The sequence below is a fragment of the Plecotus auritus genome, assembly GCF_963455305.1.
Source record: "Plecotus auritus genome assembly, chromosome: 6".
Lineage (NCBI taxonomy): Eukaryota > Metazoa > Chordata > Mammalia > Chiroptera > Vespertilionidae > Plecotus > Plecotus auritus.
This window is the reverse complement of record NC_137773.1, coordinates 28677367-28697565: the sequence shown is the minus strand read 5'-3', so window position 1 is coordinate 28697565 and position 20199 is coordinate 28677367. Positions and strand designations below refer to the sequence as shown.

At 50.9% G+C, this 20199-nt stretch overlaps 1 protein-coding gene and 1 long non-coding RNA gene across 3 annotated transcripts in view; one reads left to right on the top strand and one right to left on the bottom strand.

Annotated features, from left to right (window-relative positions):
• Positions 1-765: 765 nt before the first annotated feature.
• On the bottom strand, positions 766-15602 carry SPRY4 (sprouty RTK signaling antagonist 4). Of its 2 annotated transcripts, none has more exons than XM_080673842.1 (2): positions 15421-15602; positions 766-5317 (listed from the first exon to the last, which is right to left on the bottom strand). In XM_080673842.1, the coding sequence occupies exon 2, from the start codon at positions 5268-5270 to the stop codon at positions 4371-4373; it is 900 nt and encodes a 299-aa protein (XP_080529968.1). In that variant the 5' UTR covers positions 5271-5317; positions 15421-15602; the 3' UTR covers positions 766-4370. The 2 variants fall into 2 exon arrangements, with proteins under 2 accessions (XP_080529968.1, XP_080529969.1); XM_080673843.1 differs by lacking the exon at positions 15421-15602 and adding an exon at positions 14480-14581.
• A 280-nt stretch (positions 15603-15882) lies between these two features.
• The window catches only part of LOC308252421, a 320170-nt gene continuing 315853 nt past the window's right edge, over positions 15883-20199 (top strand). The window contains exon 1 of the long non-coding RNA XR_013961034.1: positions 15883-15954. This is a non-coding gene — a long non-coding RNA (uncharacterized lncRNA). The remainder of the gene's footprint in view (positions 15955-20199) is intronic.

Below are 20199 nucleotides of genomic sequence, written 5' to 3'. Positions count from 1 at the left end.
CATTCCCTATTGTTAGTTGTCTGACCCCACTTATTGGTAAAAAAAAAAAAAAAAGTCTTTACTGCTCAGTTCCTTTTCATTCAGAAAACAAGAGGCGTGTGTTCACATGTTCAAAATAAAAGTCCAACTTTCATTGTGATTGGCATATGAATTAAAAGTAATGAAAAAAGTTCCCCCAGCCACATAATCTCAGAAGGGGCGGGGTCTCTACCAAGTTTGAGTATATCTGGGGGTGGAGGGTATTGGGGAAGCCGATGGAGGGTGCATTAGGAGGGCGCAAAGGCAAGATATTCAGTGGATGGAGTTAAGAGGTCAAAGTGACTTGTTTTGTACGATATCAAGAAAACTGCCAGGGGTTTTTCTGTTTGTCTCTTTAAAGCATGTGTGTGCATGAAAATCTATTTAGGGGGGCACCAGGGCATACAAGCCGCAAAATTTTTGTAAACTGGGCAGGGCAGGCCATCCTTCCCCACCTCCACCACTTCCTACTTTGAATTTTGCTGTCCATCTGTTACACATACTCGCCCGTGGGGGAGGGCTCCCCAGAGGAGGAATTAGCAGCACCTGGCAGGGTTCAGCTTCCTCAGCAAGAGAAGCTTCCTCCAGGGATGTGAGGGATTGCCCCAGCCAGGACCCCTTTATTCTGCCAGAGCTTGGGGGGACAGTCCCATTTGGTGAGTGTTCTTTGACAAACACGGGGCCTTGCTGGGTGAGATGCAGGGGTATGAACATACAAACATACGAGAAACAAGTCCTGTGTATATTTAACAATATATATTTATATATATTTTCTAAATCAGTACATTCAGTTTTAACTTGTTTTTTCTTCACAAACAGAAGAACTCTTACAATAGTAGACTTTCTAAAATAAATACTATTAAAATAGAGCTTCAAAATAAATATTCTATACAAAGGGAACCTTCTGTGGTAACTTTGTTGTGGGGTGAGAAGGGGCTACAGTGAGGGGGGGAATAAGTCAGAAGTGCGGTGGGATGGGAACCTCGGACAGCTTTCCTGTTTGTAACAGGAAACCAAACTGCGGCAGTGAGAAGCGAAAGCGAGATCAGACACCACACGGAGTTACCCACAGCAAGAATGGCAGCGCAGAAATTGTCATCCACTGTCACAGTAAGCAGGACATGAAAATGCTTACCGAAGGCATGAGCCGGAAGGCTGGGGAAGTGGGCAGGACGCCCTAGGGAACTGAATTGTACAGTGCGAAGTGGTGCTGCCCACACCCCACTGGATGTCTCCTGGGCAGCATGGGAGAACATGAAGCTTCAAGGTGACAAGATTCTGGGTGCTGGTCCCAATCAACACTTTCCATGTTGTGCAACCTTGGACAAGTCATTGTCTGTCTAGGTCTCACTCGATGCACAGTGGGGGCCCACACAGACTTCAGAACGCCGAAAGGACCAGGTGAGCCACGTGGTCATCTCTGTCAAGAGGAACTGGTTTCCGCCTCCTTCCAGCTGTCGAAGCCTTGGCTGTGCAGTCATGGACCCGAGAGGGCTTTGCTGTTCCAGACCATTCCCAGGGCGTTTGCTGGAGCATTGGGCTTCCACAAACCGCCCTTGAGGTGGGGGGAGCACCAAGGCCCCCTAGGACAAGTGTCCTGGACCCAGGCTTGTGCCCCCCCGACTCCAGGCAGAACCACCACCCACTCCAGGTTGAAGAGACGTGGAAATCAGCTGGCATTTCTCAAAAAAGGTCAAGACGAGGACTAATCCAGCCAAGCAAGCCGTTGGTGACAGGAAACACTACCAGCCGGAGTGGCCCCAGAAATGTGTCCAATTACTGAGAGCTGGGTCCTTGGTGGCCCCTGACTGGTCCACAGCAAGCCAGTTTTCTTGTGTGTGTTTGTTTTTCCAAGAAGCCGAGAAAAAACATGCTGAGGGACTGCAGTGCAACAGAGCTGGGAGGGGGGCCGGGCTGTCCACTCCTTCCCTCCCCCCGCGAGCACACAGGACATCGAGGGCTCTGCAGACATCCGCCTAGCAGGTTAAATGAAAACTAAAAAGAACAAGCCAAAACGGGGGAGAAAAAAGGAAAAAGAAAACCAAAATCCAGAAAAATCCGTGTTTACAACTATGTACACAAAAAGTCAGGGTTCAGGAGGCTGTTTGCCAGAAACAGGGTCTATGTAGACTGAGGGTGGGTGGGGTAGGTGTGTGTGTGTGTGTGTGTGTGTGTGTGTGTGTACACAGCTTATATAAATCAATTCTCCACAGAATGGGTGTGTAGAACACCATCACCAAAGTGCAACTTGCCACCGGGTCAAGTTTCCCATGGAGACATCTGAGGAAAGGGCTCTGGGAAAGTTCCGAGGCCTCCCCAAGAGTGGAGGTGTGCCCTCTGGTTTTAGGGGTAACCTATTCTGAGGAAAACATCTCCAGTCCCTTCAGTACACGTCTGATACATTCAATTAGCATAAGTGGTTGGCTGAATGTGTTTTTTCCTACCATTCCCTCCATTTGTGCAAGAACATCCATACATCCATCACGACTGTGGCAAGGGTAGCTATGTGAATCAGCCATAGAAAACTCGGACGCAGTATTTCCTACTTGCCTTTTACAAGCTAGCAAATATTATATAAATAAAGCCTTTTAAAAATAATAAGACCCTCCCCTCCTTTCCTCCCATCAATAAATACCTATGGTTACAATTAACTTATTCTAAATCATAAGATGTTACTACTAGTCTTCAAGGGGGGGGGGGGGCCAGGGGGGAGTTCTTGAGAAGCGCTGGGTGCACCCAATCACAGCTACCTGCCTCCTCGCATCCTTCCTGGAGGCAGTATGTGTTCCTCCTGGACAAACTGGAAATGCTACAAGTGCTCTACACCTACCGCACTTCCAGTTTCCCCTGGGGTGGCTTTTCTGACCCAGACCACTTCCTCTTATGGGGGAGGGCGGAGAGGGGGGGACACATGAAGCGAGAACCCTGCACAACACTAGGGAGGAGGACCGGACACGACAGCGTCTGCATGCAACAAGTACCTACCCACTGGACGTGCTGCACTTTCCGAGTTCTTTAGCACCTTGAGAGAAAGAGTTGCTACGTCTTTGGGGGCTGTCGGGAGGGGGTGGCGTGGCCTTGCACAGAAGCAGGGCTCAACCCCAAGAAGCCCCTGGAGAATCTTTCCCCCATCTGCATTCTTCTGACTCCCCCACCAGGGCTTCCTAACACTAAAATAGACTCTTTTCCATCATCTGTCTATTTACATTAAAGATACTGACACATCACTGTACATAAAAGGCTATGACAGCAAGCAGCAGAATCAGAAGAGAAGAAACCGGCACCCATCTCGGCTCCACTGTCCCTCTGCCAACGCGAGGTGCTGCCTCCTCTTCTTTGCTGTTAAAATCCTCTTCTTGGTGGGGAGGGGGGTTGTGTTCCTTAAGGTTGCTTGCACCCCCAGATTTTGAAATCAGCCCTTCCTGGGGGTGGCCCAAAAGGAAGCAAGTGTTTATTATTTTCTAAAACACCGTTAGCATCTGGTTTAATTATTCTATAAAAACACAATGACTGGGTCCAGAGACCACAGCTGCAGACTCATTGGCAAAGTGATATTTGGTCTTGCATTTGCCGCCCTGGGCTTCTTGACCCATCAAGTTTCTGGGAAGGATCTGGGTGGAGAGAACTCGGGGCAAGAAGCAGGCAGGTGAGTCTGTGACTCAGTAAGAACTGGAGGACGGTGTTAAGAGCACAACAACCCCATGAGTGATGGAGCTGGAAGGGAGAGGTGCTCTGTGTAGTGGCTCCTGAATCCATTCGTGGCTCCGGAGACAGAGAGAGGAGCGAGGCCTGGACTCTCTGGCCGTCCTCTCTTCTCGAGGGCTCCCAAGTATATACAACAGGGACTGCCAGTTTCTACACCTTCCCCAGGATGTCAGGCAAGCCGTGGGGTCGGGAAGGAGAAAAGATACAGCCATCAAGACTCCTTGGTTGTCTTCAAAGGTCCCCTGGCCACTGTTACCGGTTCCTCCCAGGCAGCTAAAAAGAACGGGAAAGAGGGGAGAGGGAGGGAGTAGGGAGAACTGGGAAGGCAGTCAAGCAGCTGCAACTTCCGGATATGTGGCCACATCTGTCTTCTGGAAAAGAAAAATCCTCCCTCCCCACCCCACCCCAATGCCCCTGCCACTGTCTGTTTCACACAAAGTTCCAGGACCCGCAAAAAACCCAAAGTGCCGCTTCTTCCTCTTGGGGAAGACAGTGGGTGGGTGTGGGGGGTCTCTGTTTCTTCCCAAGCTGGGGTGGCAACCTGGCAAGGTCACCTCTGATGCCAGAACCTCTGGCCTCGCTAGTCTTCTCAGGTGTCAGGAGGGAACCAAGTTCCCAGGGGAGCGCAGGGGGCTTCGACCCAAATGTCAGAAAGGCTTGTCGGGTCTGCTGGCCTGGGCGTCGCCAGCGGCCGCCTTGCAGATGACGCTGTTCGTGTGCTTGCAGCGGCAGCCGGGGCGGCGCAGGCGGTCGTAGCCGCGCTGGGCCAGCTTCACGCAGCCGGTGGCGGGCAGGTAGCAGAGCAGGCAGGGCAGCACCAGGGAGAGGGCGCCCATGAAGGACCAGCGGGCGCAGCAGTTTGAGTGGGAGCAGGAGCAGGGGTGGTCGGCGCAGGAGCCCTCATCGTCCTCGTTGGTGCAGTGGTAGAAGACCCCCTGCACCAGGCACATGCAGGTGCCGTAGTTGACCAGGGTCTGGGCGGAGCACAGGCACTCCTGGTTGCAGACCCAGCACGAGGGCAACGTCCGGGGTGCCGCGCACTCCTTGCACTTGCACTTCCCGCAGGCCTCGCACAGCAGGAAGTGCTTGTCCAGCTCGGGAGGCACTGCCGGGCCCTTGAGGTCCAGCGGCTTGCAGTGGGTCGCCTTGGGCTGGATGCGCACAGCCCTCGGGGAGGCCTGGTCAGCCACGGGGGGTGGCGCCATGTGGTCTAAGAGCCGCTGGTCGGAGGACGTGCTGCTGCTGCTGCTCACGGAGCTGGGGCGGCCACTGAAGGAGATCCAGTGGTGGGTGACGTCCTGGTCACAGCGGGCAGGCGTGGAGGCCAGCTCCGGGGCCCCACCCCGGGTCCGCTTGGGGCCGGTGGGCGGCGCCAGGCCAGGGTTGTCTATGTAGTCGTTCTCCACGTGGCTGGTCTTCATCTGGTCGATGGGGAGGATGGTGAGTGGGTGTTGGAGCCGGCTGTGGGGCATGCGGCTGTCGAGAAGGGGCTGGACCATGACTGAGCTGGGAGTCAAGGGGGCGGTCTGTGGGATCGGGGGCTCCATGGGGCTGGAGGTCCTGGACAGCACTGAGAAACAGGCTTCTAGGGGCCCTGGGGGTGGGGGAGGAAGAGAGAATGAATGCCAGGCGTCAGTGTTTGGCCTGTTAATACCCTCATCCCCATCAGGTGCTTGGGAGCCGAAATGAGATGGCAACTGGTTTCCTTCGGTGGGATCTCCAGAATTAAGGCTTAGATGATTAATAATGACAACAACAATAATGGCTAAGTGGTAGGAATTATACTTATTTAGCTCTTAACAAGTACCATAAATATCAAGTCACTGACTATTTTCCCTTTTCTAGTCACAGGAAACTAGTATTCAAATTAATTGGTCAATAGTCACACAAAACTATCAGTAGCAGAACCAGGACTCCAACCTGAGTTCATTCTTATAGTCCTTGGGCATCATGCTCCTCATTTAAGACAGATCGCTCAATGGTGATAAACACAGGCTATGGAATCAGATCCCAGTTCAAATCCTCCCTTCTGTGCCTAACAGTGTTGCCATAAATGAGGTTCTTTAACCTGTATGCCTTAGTTTTGCCAACTGTAAAATGGGTTCCTGTGAGGATTAAATGAGAAAATGGATATCTAGTACCTAACATCTTGCCTGGCATACAGCAAGTGCTCTGTAACTTATCACCATCCCAGAGAGCAACAGTGTGGATTTCCTGAACACTAATACGCACAACGAGCCAAGCATTGTGCTGAGGATGTGGTGACCACGAGACAGCCCTGTATGCTCCCATCAAGTTTATCAGCTGGATAAACACAAGCCTTTATTTCAGAGTCACAAGAGAAGGAAGGGCTGTATCTGATGCCTGCACGTCCAGGATATTAACTTATTACCAGCACTTCTAAGAGCAGCAACCTCCAGTGGCTAATAACCCAGGGGTAGGTGAGCTTCTGACAACTTGGATGGGAAATCCTCTCCAGGGGCACTCACATCGCCCATTTCCAAGTGCTGAGCTGAACATTCAGCCTAAATGCTATTTACTAGAATAGCTAAGCCAACCCTGGATCAGTTTCTAATTTCACCGAGAGAGTGCAATTTTAAGTTGGAATCCTGCCAGAGATTCAACTGCAGTGCCTGACACAGAACCCCAGGAAGTCACTTAAATCAAAGAGCGGAAACGGCTTGGTTCAAATTTAGAAAGTGCACATTGTTTTCTATTAGAAGTGCCATTTCCTCGCCTGCTGACCTTTACATTCGGAATTCAGCTGGAGATCAATTTAAAGAAATAGCAGCAGAAGGCCAAGACCTCTGCCCAAGGGGACATGATTTGGAATCCAAGAGAAAGATTAGACTCTGGGAAGATTCCACTGGGGGTGGGGGTGGGAGACAAAACAGGGTGTGCAGATAGAAGGGAGATATAATCATCTTTAAAAAAGGGGGGGGCACTGGAGTAATGTGTTACGGGTGGGGTTTCGGGAAATGCTTTTTCAAGACGCTAATGATGTTCTAATTAGGAGAGCAGATCCTGCGCCTCAGCTGTTAGGTTCATCTTCTCTCAAAGGTGATGCCTAAGAGGGGATGTGGATGGATAGGTTTCCACTTCCCCATACGGCTCCAGACTCGGGACATGGTCGGTCCATCGCAATATTCCAATTACAGGAGAATGACACCTTGCCCGGATGACTCATCCATACTTCTCAATGTCTATAGTAAGGAATGAAGAGGAAATAAGAAAGGCATTCAGGGCAACTCAGCATTGTATTTCCCCTTCTTGGAAACAATGGTTTGATCAGCAATGGTTAAATGATTGGGGAAGGGCTTCCTTAGATGCTTTCCAGCCGTCTGAAATAAAGAGCTAGCTCTAGATGCGAAGTTCACGAAGGGGATGGGATGAAAGGGAGCTGACCCACAGGCTTCTCATCTGTACATCATCTATACTGCCAAATGCAAGGGGGAAAAAAAGCCTTTTCTACAAGGTTCAGTGCTCAGTCAACTGATCTTTCCCATTCACATAGGGCATGAACTATTGGCTTAGCTCCCACTGTCTACCTACGTAAAAGATGCTGGTATTTCTGTGCATGGTTTCTCCCATCTTGGAAAGTCTGCCTTCTGCCTTCATGTTCTCTCCAGATGAAAAGAGAGCATCATCTTCATACAGAAGACTTCCTCATGGCAGTTAGCCCTAAGTGTCTGGCAGGTCTGCCACCAAGTAGTCATTTGCCAAGGCGGCCTCCTGTGGTCAGGGCTGGATGTGGGGGATGGCAAATAAGCATCTATGGAGAGTTTTCCAAGGATCAGGTTGGCCATGGGGGAGGAACTTCAGGGAATGCTACCTCAGCCCACTTACCCTTTGCAGGGGTTCCAAAGCCTTGCATCTAGAACAAATGGGTTTGGGATCAACAGAAGATTGAGGAAAAGGTCCTTTGCTTGGAGGAAAAGGTGATGAGGAAAATGCTGACAGGGGCACAGGATAAGACTCTCTGGAGCCAGCCAAGGGGTGCCTCAGCCAGAACTCCCACCCCGGACAAAGACAACTCGATTCCCTTATTCCAGAAGCTCAGGTCATGAATACTCAGGGTCCTGCCAACAAAATGTCAGTGGTGGCTTGAAGGCTGTTATTGCCCCATGTCATTGGGCTTTTGTCTCTTAGGACCAGGATTGGGACTTGCCATACTGTGGGAAGAAGGAGGGGTACGCCCTCCCCCAAGCAGTTGATCCACTCTCCTTTCCCCAATTTTAGTCCTGGGGTTCTTGAAAAACAACCATTTTCTGCCCTAGCTGGTTTGGCTCAGTGGATAGAGTATTGGCCTGTGGACTGAGAGTCCCGGGTTTGATTCCAGTCAAGGCAACATGCCCAGGTTGCGGGCTTGATCCCATGCAGGAGGCAGCCAATCAATAATTCTCGCTTATCATTGATGTTTCTCTCCCTCTCTCTCTCTCTCTCTCTCTCTCTCTCTCTCTCTCTCTCTCCCTTCCTCTCTGAAATCAATAAAAATAAATATTTTTAAAAAACACACAAAAAAACAACCATTTTCTGTGGATGAAGCAAAAGGCACGAGCAATGCTCAGAGATTTTAACAGGCTCTGTCTGCAATCAGAAGACAGATTCACTGAAAAAGTCCCATGGAAAAGCCCCACCAGAAAGCCAGGATGGGAGCAGGGCCTGCAGGGAATGGGGATATTGGCATTTAGAAGGCTCCCATCACCTTCCAGAGGCAGCTGTCAACATCTGGGCCTGCATTTAGGGCCAGACATGGGGGTGGAGCTTGGTCCACTATGACTCAGCTCTCTTGGGACAGGCTGCATGCAAGATGGCTCCAGCAGGCGTATTCTAAATGCATCTTCCCTGAAATCCAGAACACTAGTTCAGAAAGACCTATGCACCCCTATAGTCATTGCAGCATTATTTACAATAGCCAAGATATGGAAGCAACCTCAGTGTTCAATGACAAACAAATGGATAAAGATATGGTACATATGTACAGTGGAATATTACTCAGCCATAAAAAAGAATGAACTCTTACATTTGTGACAACATGGACCTAGAAGGTATAAGTGAAATAAATCAGACTAAAACAGATACCATATGATTTCATTTACATGTGGAATCTAAAAAAACACACAAAATAAATGAAGAAACAAAACAAACTCATATTCAGAGAACAAATTAACAGTTGCCAGATGGGAGGGAGGTTGTCTGAAAAAAGTGAAAGAGATTTAAAAGTACAAACGGTCCGTTATAAAAACAGTCCCAGGAATGTGAAGTACGGCATAGGGAAGATAGTCAATAATATTGGTGTCAGATGGTACCAGACTTACCAGGGTGATCACTTTGTAAGGCACACAAATGTTTAATCACTATGTTGTACACCTGAAACTAACTGTAATTGAAAAACAAAACTTTTAAGGACAAAGTATTTTTTCTAATTAAAAAAATAAAACGCAACTTTCCTATCACAACCCAGATATAGGATTCCTTCTGGCCACTAGCTAGCTCAGCAAAAACTAGCTGCTGGCTAAGAAGCTGCAGGGCTCAAACTTTCTCAGGCTTCATGGCCTCACCTCCCCATTAGCAGGGACCCTCCACAGGAGGGCTGAATTCATTTGGCTGACAAAGAAAAACAACTTCCGGAACTGCCAGTTTGATAAACCCCTCAGCACAGCTAAATGAAGTCTCAAAACAAAACAAAAACAACAACACCACCAACAACACACACACCAATCCTCAATTGGTTTAGAGATCAATCTCTGCTCCCAGGACACACCCACCCTCCTCCAGAGTCTAAGCAACGCTGATGCTGATGAACTTAAGTGCAGTTTAATATGTACTCTGCTTCCCCTGCAAGGAAGGAAGAGATTTATAATATAAATAGGAGAGGAGGCTTTGCCTCATTTAGGCTGTTTGGAAAACTGATGGCCAATTTGGAAGACTGTGGACAGAGAAACAAAGCCAGCTCTCCACCTAGACAGAGAAGCACCTCTATGGAGTTTTAGGTGGTGGGCTTATGGATTAGCACGAGGAAAGAAAACTTTCACTCTACTCCAACCTTCTAATAATAATAATAATAATTAAGGAAGCAGCTAATATTTATGAAACATTTCTTGGTGTTAGGCTCTGTGATAAGCCCTCGATGATTTTCCCACTTAATCCTCACCATCACCTTGGAAGATAACTCCCATTTTGCTGAGGAAGAAGTAGAAGAAAAAAGGGTCATAGAGCTGGCAAGGGATCAGGGAAGGGCTCAACCCCAAAGAGAAGCTCCAGGCATTGCAACCTCAGCCCTGACTTACAGTAACTTCTGGTTATTCATGGAAAAGCATGAAAGCGCCAATCATTTTCACAGCCATGAACTCTACCAGTCTCCCCAGGCTGCCACCAGCCCTCGGGGAATGACATCAGGCCATCAGCAGGCTTTTAACCAAACCAGCAGGGAAATGAAGCCAATGCAGGGCTGACATGACACTGGCCCCCAGGTAGGGGGAATTTTCAGTGTGGCAAGTGGAGGCTGGGGGTTTGAAATCTGCCATTAAAAGAAGGCTCAGAGCTCAATTACTACCTTCACTTCCAATTCTGTTTTCTTTGCTATCCCTTCTGTCACCTCACTCACTGCCTCCTCCCCCCCCTCGTTTACTAAGTGTTTTTATTTTTAGTTTTCTTAAAAAGTTGAATGGTCTCACTTGTAGGACCCTCAACCACCAAGGAGTCCCTAAGAGGAAACCCAGGAATGGGAGGGAATCCCCTCTCCTCCTACCTGTAAAGCTGAACTTAAAGGGTCCCTAGGGTTTGTTCATGGAGGGTGCATCCTGGCCCAAGGCTGTGAAGGGAAGGAGCAGCCAGGGTCAGAGGAAGCCAGAAAAAGAGTCCTAGCAGACTGAACCAGCAGGAGATTGGAAAGCCCAGAACACACATCCCTATATTTGCAGCTTGGCCAGTCTGTGAGCCTGACACTGCGTTTGTACTTGTGGGGTGGGGCTGAGCCTCAGGCCCCTCAGAACCGGCAGAGCATGTTAAAGGTCATGCTGGCACTACCCACCCACCCCTTCCCCTTGACTTATCCTGGGGAGAGGAGTTGGGAAATATTAGGAAAAGGCTTTGAAAACTACAGGTCACTTAGAGACAAACTGGAAGAGGCTCTGAATGAATGGGCAGTTTTTGCACTGCCCATTCAGTCTCAGCAGGTTCTTTCAGCAAAGGTTGTTTAACACTTTCACAGCTCAGAAAAAAGGTCTCTAGTCTGCCAGAGAGCCCACTACTATCCACCACTATCGCTTGGTTCTTTGTGACAACATCCCAGTTTAGTTAATTAAGTTCCAACCAAATAATGACTTAGTGCTTCAAAAAGACTTTAAAGAGGAGGGGGAGGAAACCCAGGGACTTGGCTGCCCTATACCCTACTGAGGAAGACAATCTCTGCAGCTTTGTTGAGAATGGCCTGGTTGAGAGAAAAAAGCATTATAGGGAGCTGGATCTGTCTGAGAATCCTTGCTCTCCGCCCTACCTCCCACTCCAGCGCCAGCACTAGGGAGCTCACCTCTGGCCACAATCTGTTAGATATCACCAAAGAAAACAGCTGCTTTTCATCACTTTGTCCCATCACCAGTTATCAGTTCCCAACCCTCTTCTCTTCCTCTTCCACAACCAATCAGCTGAGCTGTGAAGGCCCTGCGCCAGGAGGAGTGGGAGAGAGAGGTCTTGTACTTTGGCTTTGGACTATTCCAATTGGCCTCAAATTTCAGCTTCAATCTATTACCCCCATAATTGTTGTCTGCTCAGATCCCCTTAGAGAGGGATTAGAAGTCAAGAGTCAGAGAAGAATGGGGCTAGAAGAAGTCTGTTAACACTGGAACAATTGGCCCACATCAAAGTGCGTGTGTGGTGGGGGAGGGGGTGTGTGCAGAAACCTAGACCCCCAGAGGAGGGCCCCCTCTCGCTGACACCAAGATCATTTTATCTTACCACCTCCAGGAACAGATGAACTTATCATAATTGACTTTAGCTTACTCCTGGGATGGGGCAGGAAATGACCCAGCCAGAAAAAGACTACCTGACAAGGGAAACCACTCTTCTGCAAATGGCCACCTGCCCCTGAAGGGCCTCTTCCCTCCTCCACCAGATCCAGCACATCTGTGCTCCCTCCCCAGTGCCCTTGCTTCCTCCACGACTGTCCTTGGAAAGAACAATCGTGATCACAGCTGAACAGTGGAGCTTCTTAAGCCCAGCCACATGTCCCGGATACATCCACAGCCTTGTCAGCTGTCCGGATCTGCAGGGTGGCCCCAGACCAGAGAGCCAAGAATATGCCGCCTCTTACATCATGCAACACCCCACACCTCCTGTGTAGGAAGGGGCGCCCCTTCCACTAGGGGCCCAGTAGTAACAAATAGCACAAGCCCAGCCCTGCACACTTGCTAGCTGCTCGGCTGACCCTGGCCCCACGAGAGGAGTTCTTCCTCCCCATTCTGCAGATGGGAGACTAAGGCGCAAGCGAGGCAGGTTTCCTGGCCACCATCTGCTCTGACCCAGCCCCCAGCCTGGTCTGGAAGGAGTAAAACAGTTTTCAGTATGTTGCTCTATCACCTTGTTGCTCTATCACCTTCTTTCTCTGGCTCTTTTGAAAAAGCAAAAACCTGTCCCAATGAGTCATTGCTTTCCCTTCTGTCAAGGAGATCCAGGTTGGCCGAGGGATGGAACCTTCTCCACTCCAGCCATTCTCCTTCCTTTATCCATATCCTAGATCGAAATTTTCAACTAGATCCAGGTTTGTGCAAGAATCCTTCCCCCAAGTTTTCCTCACAAGGGAACTTCCAGGTCAGTAGGGACCCATGGCAGGCACTGTGGATTCAGAACCAATTGAATGCCGTGAGTGCCCTAACTGTCTGAGAACATGGAATTTCTTCTCTGAAGAGAGGGTGGGGGCTCCTTTCTAAGCCTCCTTGGTACCAACACCCAGGACCTAAAATGGATGGTTTGTGGGGGCCCAGACTGGGGGCTGGAAGATGTCACACCAAAGGACTTTCAGCGTCAGGAACTGGAAGAGAAATCCCCATATAAGATGCCGAAGTATTAAGCCTTAGAGTAGCACCCCTCAAGGGCCAGTTGGGGAGGGGGCATGCTAATGGGGTATTTTTCTGCCCTTAATTTTTAAGTCACTGACTACCAAATTTTGCACTGAAAGGCTGCCTTTATTTGTTATTCAAATCAGTGAAACTCTGCACTGTGGGGTTTACCGGAATGGTGTGTGTGTGTGTGTGTGTGTGTGTGTGTGTGTGTGTGTGTGTTGGTGGTGGTGAGTAAAGAGTATGGCCTGGACAGAGGGTGCAATTCCAAAGAGCCTCATCTGTGTACCTATTCTGGAAGGATGAAAACAAAAATGATAGGAGAGCTCCAAATGGTCACCATCCCCACTCTCTGCCCTGCTTTAGCCAGGAATCATCCCATTCTGTGTGTCCTGCCTCCTCCCACCAAGCCCAAGCAAAGCTTTGAGACCTTACCATTTCACAGGCTAATGTGGAAAAGGTCGTGGGAACGAGGAGCGCATTTACACTCCCCAAAAAGGGGATGACTCCTGAGTTCAGAATCTAAAAAGGAAGATAACCAAGAGATATCTTTAAAGTGTTCCTTCTCCCCAGCTGACCAACATGTGTCCATCACGATTTCAGAAATCCGCCTCCAAAAAGCCCCCTACCCAGTACTGGCCACTCAGCTCAGTGGGTCAGTGTGTGCACTGCTCACATTAGGATTCGCCTGGAGCCTGCTGGCAAGTGAGGACCCTCCCAAGGGCTGGGAAAGAGGAAATTCAATTTCACACAGGACATGTCTACAACTTCTTTCCCACCATTCTGCAGAGAGAGAGAGGGAGAGGGAGAGGGAGAGAGAGAGAGAGAGAGAGAGAGAGAGGCCACCAACTGCAGCCCTCCCTTTCCTAGTCTGCCCCACACCCACACACGAAAGGGGAAAAAAAGCTGAAAATTTCAGATGTTTATGCTCCATTCGTGTGAAGATCCAAAGAACTCTAAACATTGTGAAATCACCAGTGCAATATTGGGTAGGGCCTCAGGCCAGACCGAGCTTATTAAGAGATTGATAAACCCATACTTCCTACAGGCTCTGGGCCTCCAGCTTCCAGCGTTGTAATTCCGAGAGGCTCATCGGAAAGACTGGAGAGCCTTGGTCAGCTAACCAGACAGACATGCACTGGCTCCCGCCCCTCCCCAAACTGGAGAGAATCAACGCCACTGATTTGGAAGCAGGAAAGAAGGGTTTCTCTACTGGGTCTGGCCACTCCACTGAACCCACACCTTTCCTTTCAGCACTAACCATGCTGGAGTGGGGGTGGGAGGGGGCTCCCACAGCCTCCATAGGCCATAAGGCTGCCTCCTGCCCTCACCCAGACCTGGCAATATGGATGCCCATCTCAGCTCTCCCCTCTCCCCAACCATCCAGCCCCTCCAGCCCAGTACCTTCTCCTCCCATTGGTTGCAACCATTACTTCCAAGCCATGCAACCATTTTCTGCCTCTCTTGCCTCCTCTACCCACAACCCCCAGCCCCCAATCAAAGAGAATTGAGAAACCGTCTTCTTGCACAAGAACAGCTACTGTCTAACTGCTTTTTGATCGTATGCATAGAGGGGGAGCTGGGCACAACCCTGGCCCCAGTGATGGAGCCAAGCTCCAGCTGCCCTGGCTGGCCAAATCCGCCCTCGCCCCCCTTCACTGACCCGTGGCCTTGGCGGTTCAGATTTTTTCAGCACGTACCGTCTCTATCTTTCTCTCCTCAGTGATGTCAAGCTGGTACCACCAAGAAGGAAGGGGCAAAGCAGGAGCCTTATCTCTCCTACGCACGCAACCTCTTCCTCCAGCTCCCACACGCCCGGCGTTATGTAAACGCACCTACAGCCCCAGAGCGGCCTGGGGGCCCCGGGGCCTGGCACAGTTCGGTGCCCGGGGATAGGGAGGCACGAGGAGGCCGAGGAGCCTCAGGCCCTGCAAAGGCCGGGAAAAGGACAGGCAACTAACTGCAAGGCAGTTGCACAGCATAAAATGCGGCAGCAGAGCAAAGGTCAGACGGTGAGGCACCGCCTCGCCAAAGAGAGGGAGCAGAAATGCCCAGTCCCGGGCCAGCCCAGCGCTGACCATCGAGGGGAGAGGCAGAAGGGGAGAAAAGCCAGTCCGTCATGACTCCGAAGGGGAAAGAAAAACCTACGTCGAGCATAGGCCGCTACGGCGGGCTGTGGAGATCTACGGCAGAGCTGGCACCATGGGCACCGAGCCTGGGGTGGGCGAGCCGCCCAGGGCGAGGGCGCCCGCCGGACTCAAAAGGTGGCTCCTTACGTAGCCCAGAGTCTCCCGTTCCAGCGCCCGAGGCGGGTGGTGGCAGGAGGAAAGAGGCCAGGCCAGAGGCAAACTCCCGGGGCACGCACGGGGCTTCCGAGTCAGAATAGGGGAAAGCCGGGCTTGGTAATGTCCTGTGTTGGAAACGCCGGTGCCAGGCTGTGAATACCCTCTGCGCCGTGCCGGCCCAGCCCAGGGCGTCCGGGAGCTGCGGCGCACCGCAGCGACTCAAGGAGGCGCAGGGAGAGGGAAGCAACACTGAGGCGCGCCTAGAAATAGCGCACCATTTGCCCCAGCCCAAAGGGGAGTCGCGTCGCGGCTCAGAGTGGATCAGTTTCGGATTCCGAAACCGGCCAGGGACTTACTTTGAGGAGCCGCAGAATCACAAGCATTGCTTCACGTCTGTGCAAATCCCCTAACCCGAGCGGGTCAGAAACCACTGTCCTCGCAGACGCCGGCTGAAGGAACCGGCACGGCTTCCTGCGCTCGGCAGCGCCAGCTCCGCGCTGTCAGCTTCTCTCGCAGCCTCCGCGGCGATGTTGCAACCACTGCCTGGGAAAATGGCTTTTTTATGAATGGGAGGGAAAGGAGCTCCAGTGCGCACGCGCGCCGTTCGCGATTCTATGAATGGGTGGGCACAAGAGACCCCCGCGCGCGCATGCGCCGGGCTCCTTTTTTCTTTTCTTTTTTTTTTATGAATGGGGGGCCGGAAAAGAACTTAACCCGTGATTGTTGGGGCTGGCTCTCGCTCCTCTAGGGGCCGTCGTTCTTTTACAAAGACGGATAGAGGTTGTTGTTGCCCCCCGCCTTTTTTTTTTTGAAATGAATGGAGGGCGGCGGTGACTGCTGCAGCTGGCTCAGCTGCGCGGGCTGTGCCCCCTCCCAGCCTGCGAGAGGAGGTAAAGGCCACCTTCACGCCACTGCGGGCCTGGGCTGGAACCGTCAGTTTCGCTGGCGGGGGTGGAGGGTAGGGGACGGGGGGAGGGCGGGGGCAGCCTCTGGATCCTAGGCGGAGAGCTGGGCGGGGGAGGACACACCTAAATTTAGGGATCTCTACCCGCCCCAGGCAGTCGTGGGGGCGGGGAACGGGAAGACCCCTGCTGGGGGCCCTTCTCTTTATCTAGACCAGCGGCGTCGGAGGAGGGGTCTTGAAGCTGTTTTTACCAATAATTAAGAAAACGTCAAACGTCCATATCAAAGAGGGGTGGAGTGGGGATTAATGAATGAATCTCGTTCCTTTCCTGAGGCTGAGTCTCCCTTGAGTGAGTGCAGACCACCCCTCCCCCATTTCTTGGGTGTGGACAGCGACAGGGCCGAGGCCTCTTCCGGCTCCAGTAACCCCCCAAGGGCGATGCTGGCTACTGGGCGGAGGAGACCTAGCTCTCTCCTCGTAGCAACCCCTTCCCCCTCGCCCCAGTGTAACGTCTGCAGTGCCCCCGGCATCCGTCGGTCCTCCTTTGGCTGCGCTGACTAGCTGCTCCCTGTACACCCCCGTGCGTTTCCCAGCCCTCACGCAATGCGGATCTGAGAGCCTCGGATTACCGAAGGCCAAGGCTCTGCTGCTGTAGGCGCCTTTCCCCCACCACCCCCACCAGCTCCCCTTTGGAGAAGCAGGAGCGACGAGGAATGGGCCAGGTGGATGGGTGGAGCGACCGCGCAAAGGATGCTGCCGTGGTGGCCACGGGATTAAATAACAGGGCTCTTGAGCCGCAGAGGAAATGGAAGTGGCCGGGGATCTTTTCTTTGCAGTTAATGATGGGAGGTTTGGGGGGGGGGGGAAAGGGGAGCGTATCAGTCCTAACGGGTGAAAAGAAAAGGCCCCGCTATTAGGCCTAACTCAGGGAAGGTGGAGAGCCCTCGCAGCAGGCCCAGCCCCGCCCAGGAACCGGGGAGGCTGTAGCCTCCGGGGAGTCAGGGGTAGGGGGTGGCTTTGATGTGAGGATAAGAGGTAGGCTGGGGCCTGAATCCCCAGTAAGATTTGTCCTGCTGGTGTTCTGGCTTCACTGGAGGTTGTGAGGCTCTTTTTCTAACTACGCCACCAGCGGACTGTGCTTGCCTGTTGCCAGAGGAGCCAATGACAGGCAGGGGGTCTGGCCAGGGGCTGGGGCTCTGCAACGGAGGAACATTTTGCAAACCCAAACCAGAACCCAAGGTCACCGAGTCCCCATTTAAAACGCGTTCTCTCTACTGGGATGCAGCTTTACAGTGTGACTGACTTACTCAGCTCTTGGGGGCAGAGCAGGCCCTCCCTAGGGGAACTTCAATCATCCTTTGGCGTCAAAACCTTCCTTAAAGCAAGAAAAAAACACTGAGGACAATAGAGTATTTTACAGTTGTTCAGGACTTCCCTTTACAGGTATTAAAGTTCAATGTCATTATTCCCATTTGTTAGATACAGAATTTGAGGCCAAGGGGCCTGCACTTGGTAAATGGAAGATCTAGTCAATTCTAGTGCTGATTTTCTAGATCTTTGCAACCCTGTCCGTTCTGCTCTGCTACCATCCCTCTCAGCCTCACAAATCTAAAAACCTGTTTCTTGCAAGCATGTTAAGAAAGGAAGGTTGAAGCAGTAATTTTCCAGCTAGTGCTCACTCACGAGCCTCACTCAAACCATTAAAAAGGATGGGAATAAATAAATCCTTTCTAAACTATGTAAGAAAATCAGGATGTAGGGGGGTGGACGAGTTTACTCTCCTGTTTCCTTTATTAGAGGAATTAGCCAAGAGACAGTGTTCCTTCCATTTCTGGTATTTTCCCAGCTTTTCTGAAGGAGGAGGTAAAGAGAGGCCAGGACTGCTCGGATGGTGAGAAGATGGGAGAGCCCCCAATCTTGAGTGAGGAGGAGCCTGTGATACCTAAGCAGAGTGTGATTCAGTGACTGGAGGGTACTGGAGACCATATTCTGCTCTTACTTGGGACCTAACCAGAGGAGAGGTTTGGGGCAACTGTTATGAGAAATTCATTCATTCATTCATATATTCTCTGTTGGGGCCTGCCCTGACTCTGAGGACTCAGTGATGAGAGGCAGACAGCCCTCCCTGTCCTTGTGGAGCTCACAGTCTTTCAGAGAGAAGACAGAGATTTGGGCGGATGAGTGCTAGGAGGGAAAAATAAGTGGGATCCTGGGATATGGGGAGTCGGAGGAGGACCTGATTTTAATTTGGGCATCAAGGACTATTTTTCTGAGAGAGAGCTTGTGGTTTTGAGTTGAGTCCAGATGATCGAAGGATTGAGCCTGAGGGTGGTTGAGAGTGAGCCTGGGTGGAACCCCTGTGTGGGGACAAGCCAGACGTGGAGGTGCTGACCCAAGACTTCATTGGCAACAGCTTGAAGAGCAAGGTTGAAGTTGGCCCAGTGAGCAGTTCAGATATTACCCTCTTAGGAGGTTTTAAGTAAGGTCGTGCGTGACACACTGACTTGCGTTTTAAGTCTCTCCAACAGACCAAAGCCCAGTGGGTGGGGGAACAAAATGAAAAATGGTGGGGGATGCAAAACATTTTTTTCCTTAACAGGTTAAAGACACCACATCCTTTCTGTTGGATCAGGCAGCCAGTAGGCCTGTGCTGGACTTTTTTGCTACTTGATCTGACTTTGTTCATTCCAAAGCTGCTCAATCTCTTCCCCAAGTATAACTTCTTCTGGAGGCAAATCCTAACAACCTTGCATTCCTGTCCATGCTATTTACAGTCTTTTCACTTCAGATGTAGACATCTTCACCCCCACCAGATCATGGCCAGGGAAGTGGAGTGGGTTCAGTTCTGGGCTTTGCCCTCTTATTAAAGTGCTGGCCTGGCGAGGACCTGGGAGCTGAGTTAGTGGGAGTGAGGCAGGAATTCCAATTCAGTGACAGACATCTATGGAGTGCTTACTGTGTGCCAGCCCTATGCTCAGCATGTTTTCCTATGTCATGCTGCTTTAAAAAGCTGTGTTCTGTCCTAGCCAGTTTGACTCAGTGGCCGGCCTGCAGACTGAAGGGTCCCGGGTTCGATTGTGGTCAAGGGCATATGTGCCTCGATCCAAGGCCCTGGTCAGGGCGTATGGGGGAGGCAACCAATCAATGTGTCTCTCTCACATCCATGGATGTTTCTCTCTGTCTCTCCCCTTCCCTTCTACTTTTTTTTTTTTAATTCTTTTTTTTTTCTCCCTTCTACTCTTTCAAAAAAATCAATGGAAAAATATCATTGGGTGAGGATTAACAACAACAAAAAAAGCTGTGTCTGGGTCTTATCATTGCTCTTTTTTTTAGATAAGAAGTCAGAGCCCAGGTTAGAACTCTGTTCTGGTACTAGCCCCTAGGCTTTTAATTATTTATTAATTCCACAAAAAGTTATTATGCACTTCCTGTGTGTTAGGCAAGTGTCAAGGTGCTGGGGTTACAGTGATAAAAGAGATAGACGCTATTGTTGCACTCGTGGAACTGTCAGTGGTGACAACATGGTGGGGGTGGGATTGGGGTGTGCAGCCCCTTCATTCATTTCTATGTTCAATTGACATTTCTCAGCCTTCTGTCAAGTACAAAGCACTGAGAGCCAAGTCCCCCCAACCCAGACAGATTACTTGCCCGCACCTACATAAAAATTCTGGAACCACCACTGTTTACAATGAAGTAGGGGAAATAGACACTAAACAAATAATTGATCAAAGAATGATTTAATTACAGTTAACAGCAGTGGTGCATTAGAGAGCACAGAGAGCAAAGGAGGGGGCACAGCCTGGGGCCTGGAGGAGTTTCTCTGCAGCTCGGATCTGCTGAATGCAGACTCAGCCAGGCTGGGCTAGGTGGCGGGAGGCCCAGAAGCAGGAAGGAGCTGTGGAGAGGGCTAGAGCAACTGAACATGCCAGGAAGACCCTCGTCCTTTGAGCAAGGGAGGATGCGTCAGAGCCCAGGTTAGAACTCTGTTCTGGCACTAGCCCCTAGGCTTTCTGGCTCAGGGTGTTCAGCTGTTTCAGTGTTGGAAGCTGGAGAGCTTGCAAGAGAGGTGCAGACCCTGATCGCAGACTGCTGGGAGTCAGCCCTGCCCCTTCAAGCTCTGTAGCCTTGGGCAAGTTATTCAGATTTGACGTACCTCAGTTTCCTCCTTTGTAATATGAAAACTTAACCACCAAGGGTTGAATGGTACTTGAATGGAATAATGCACATAAAG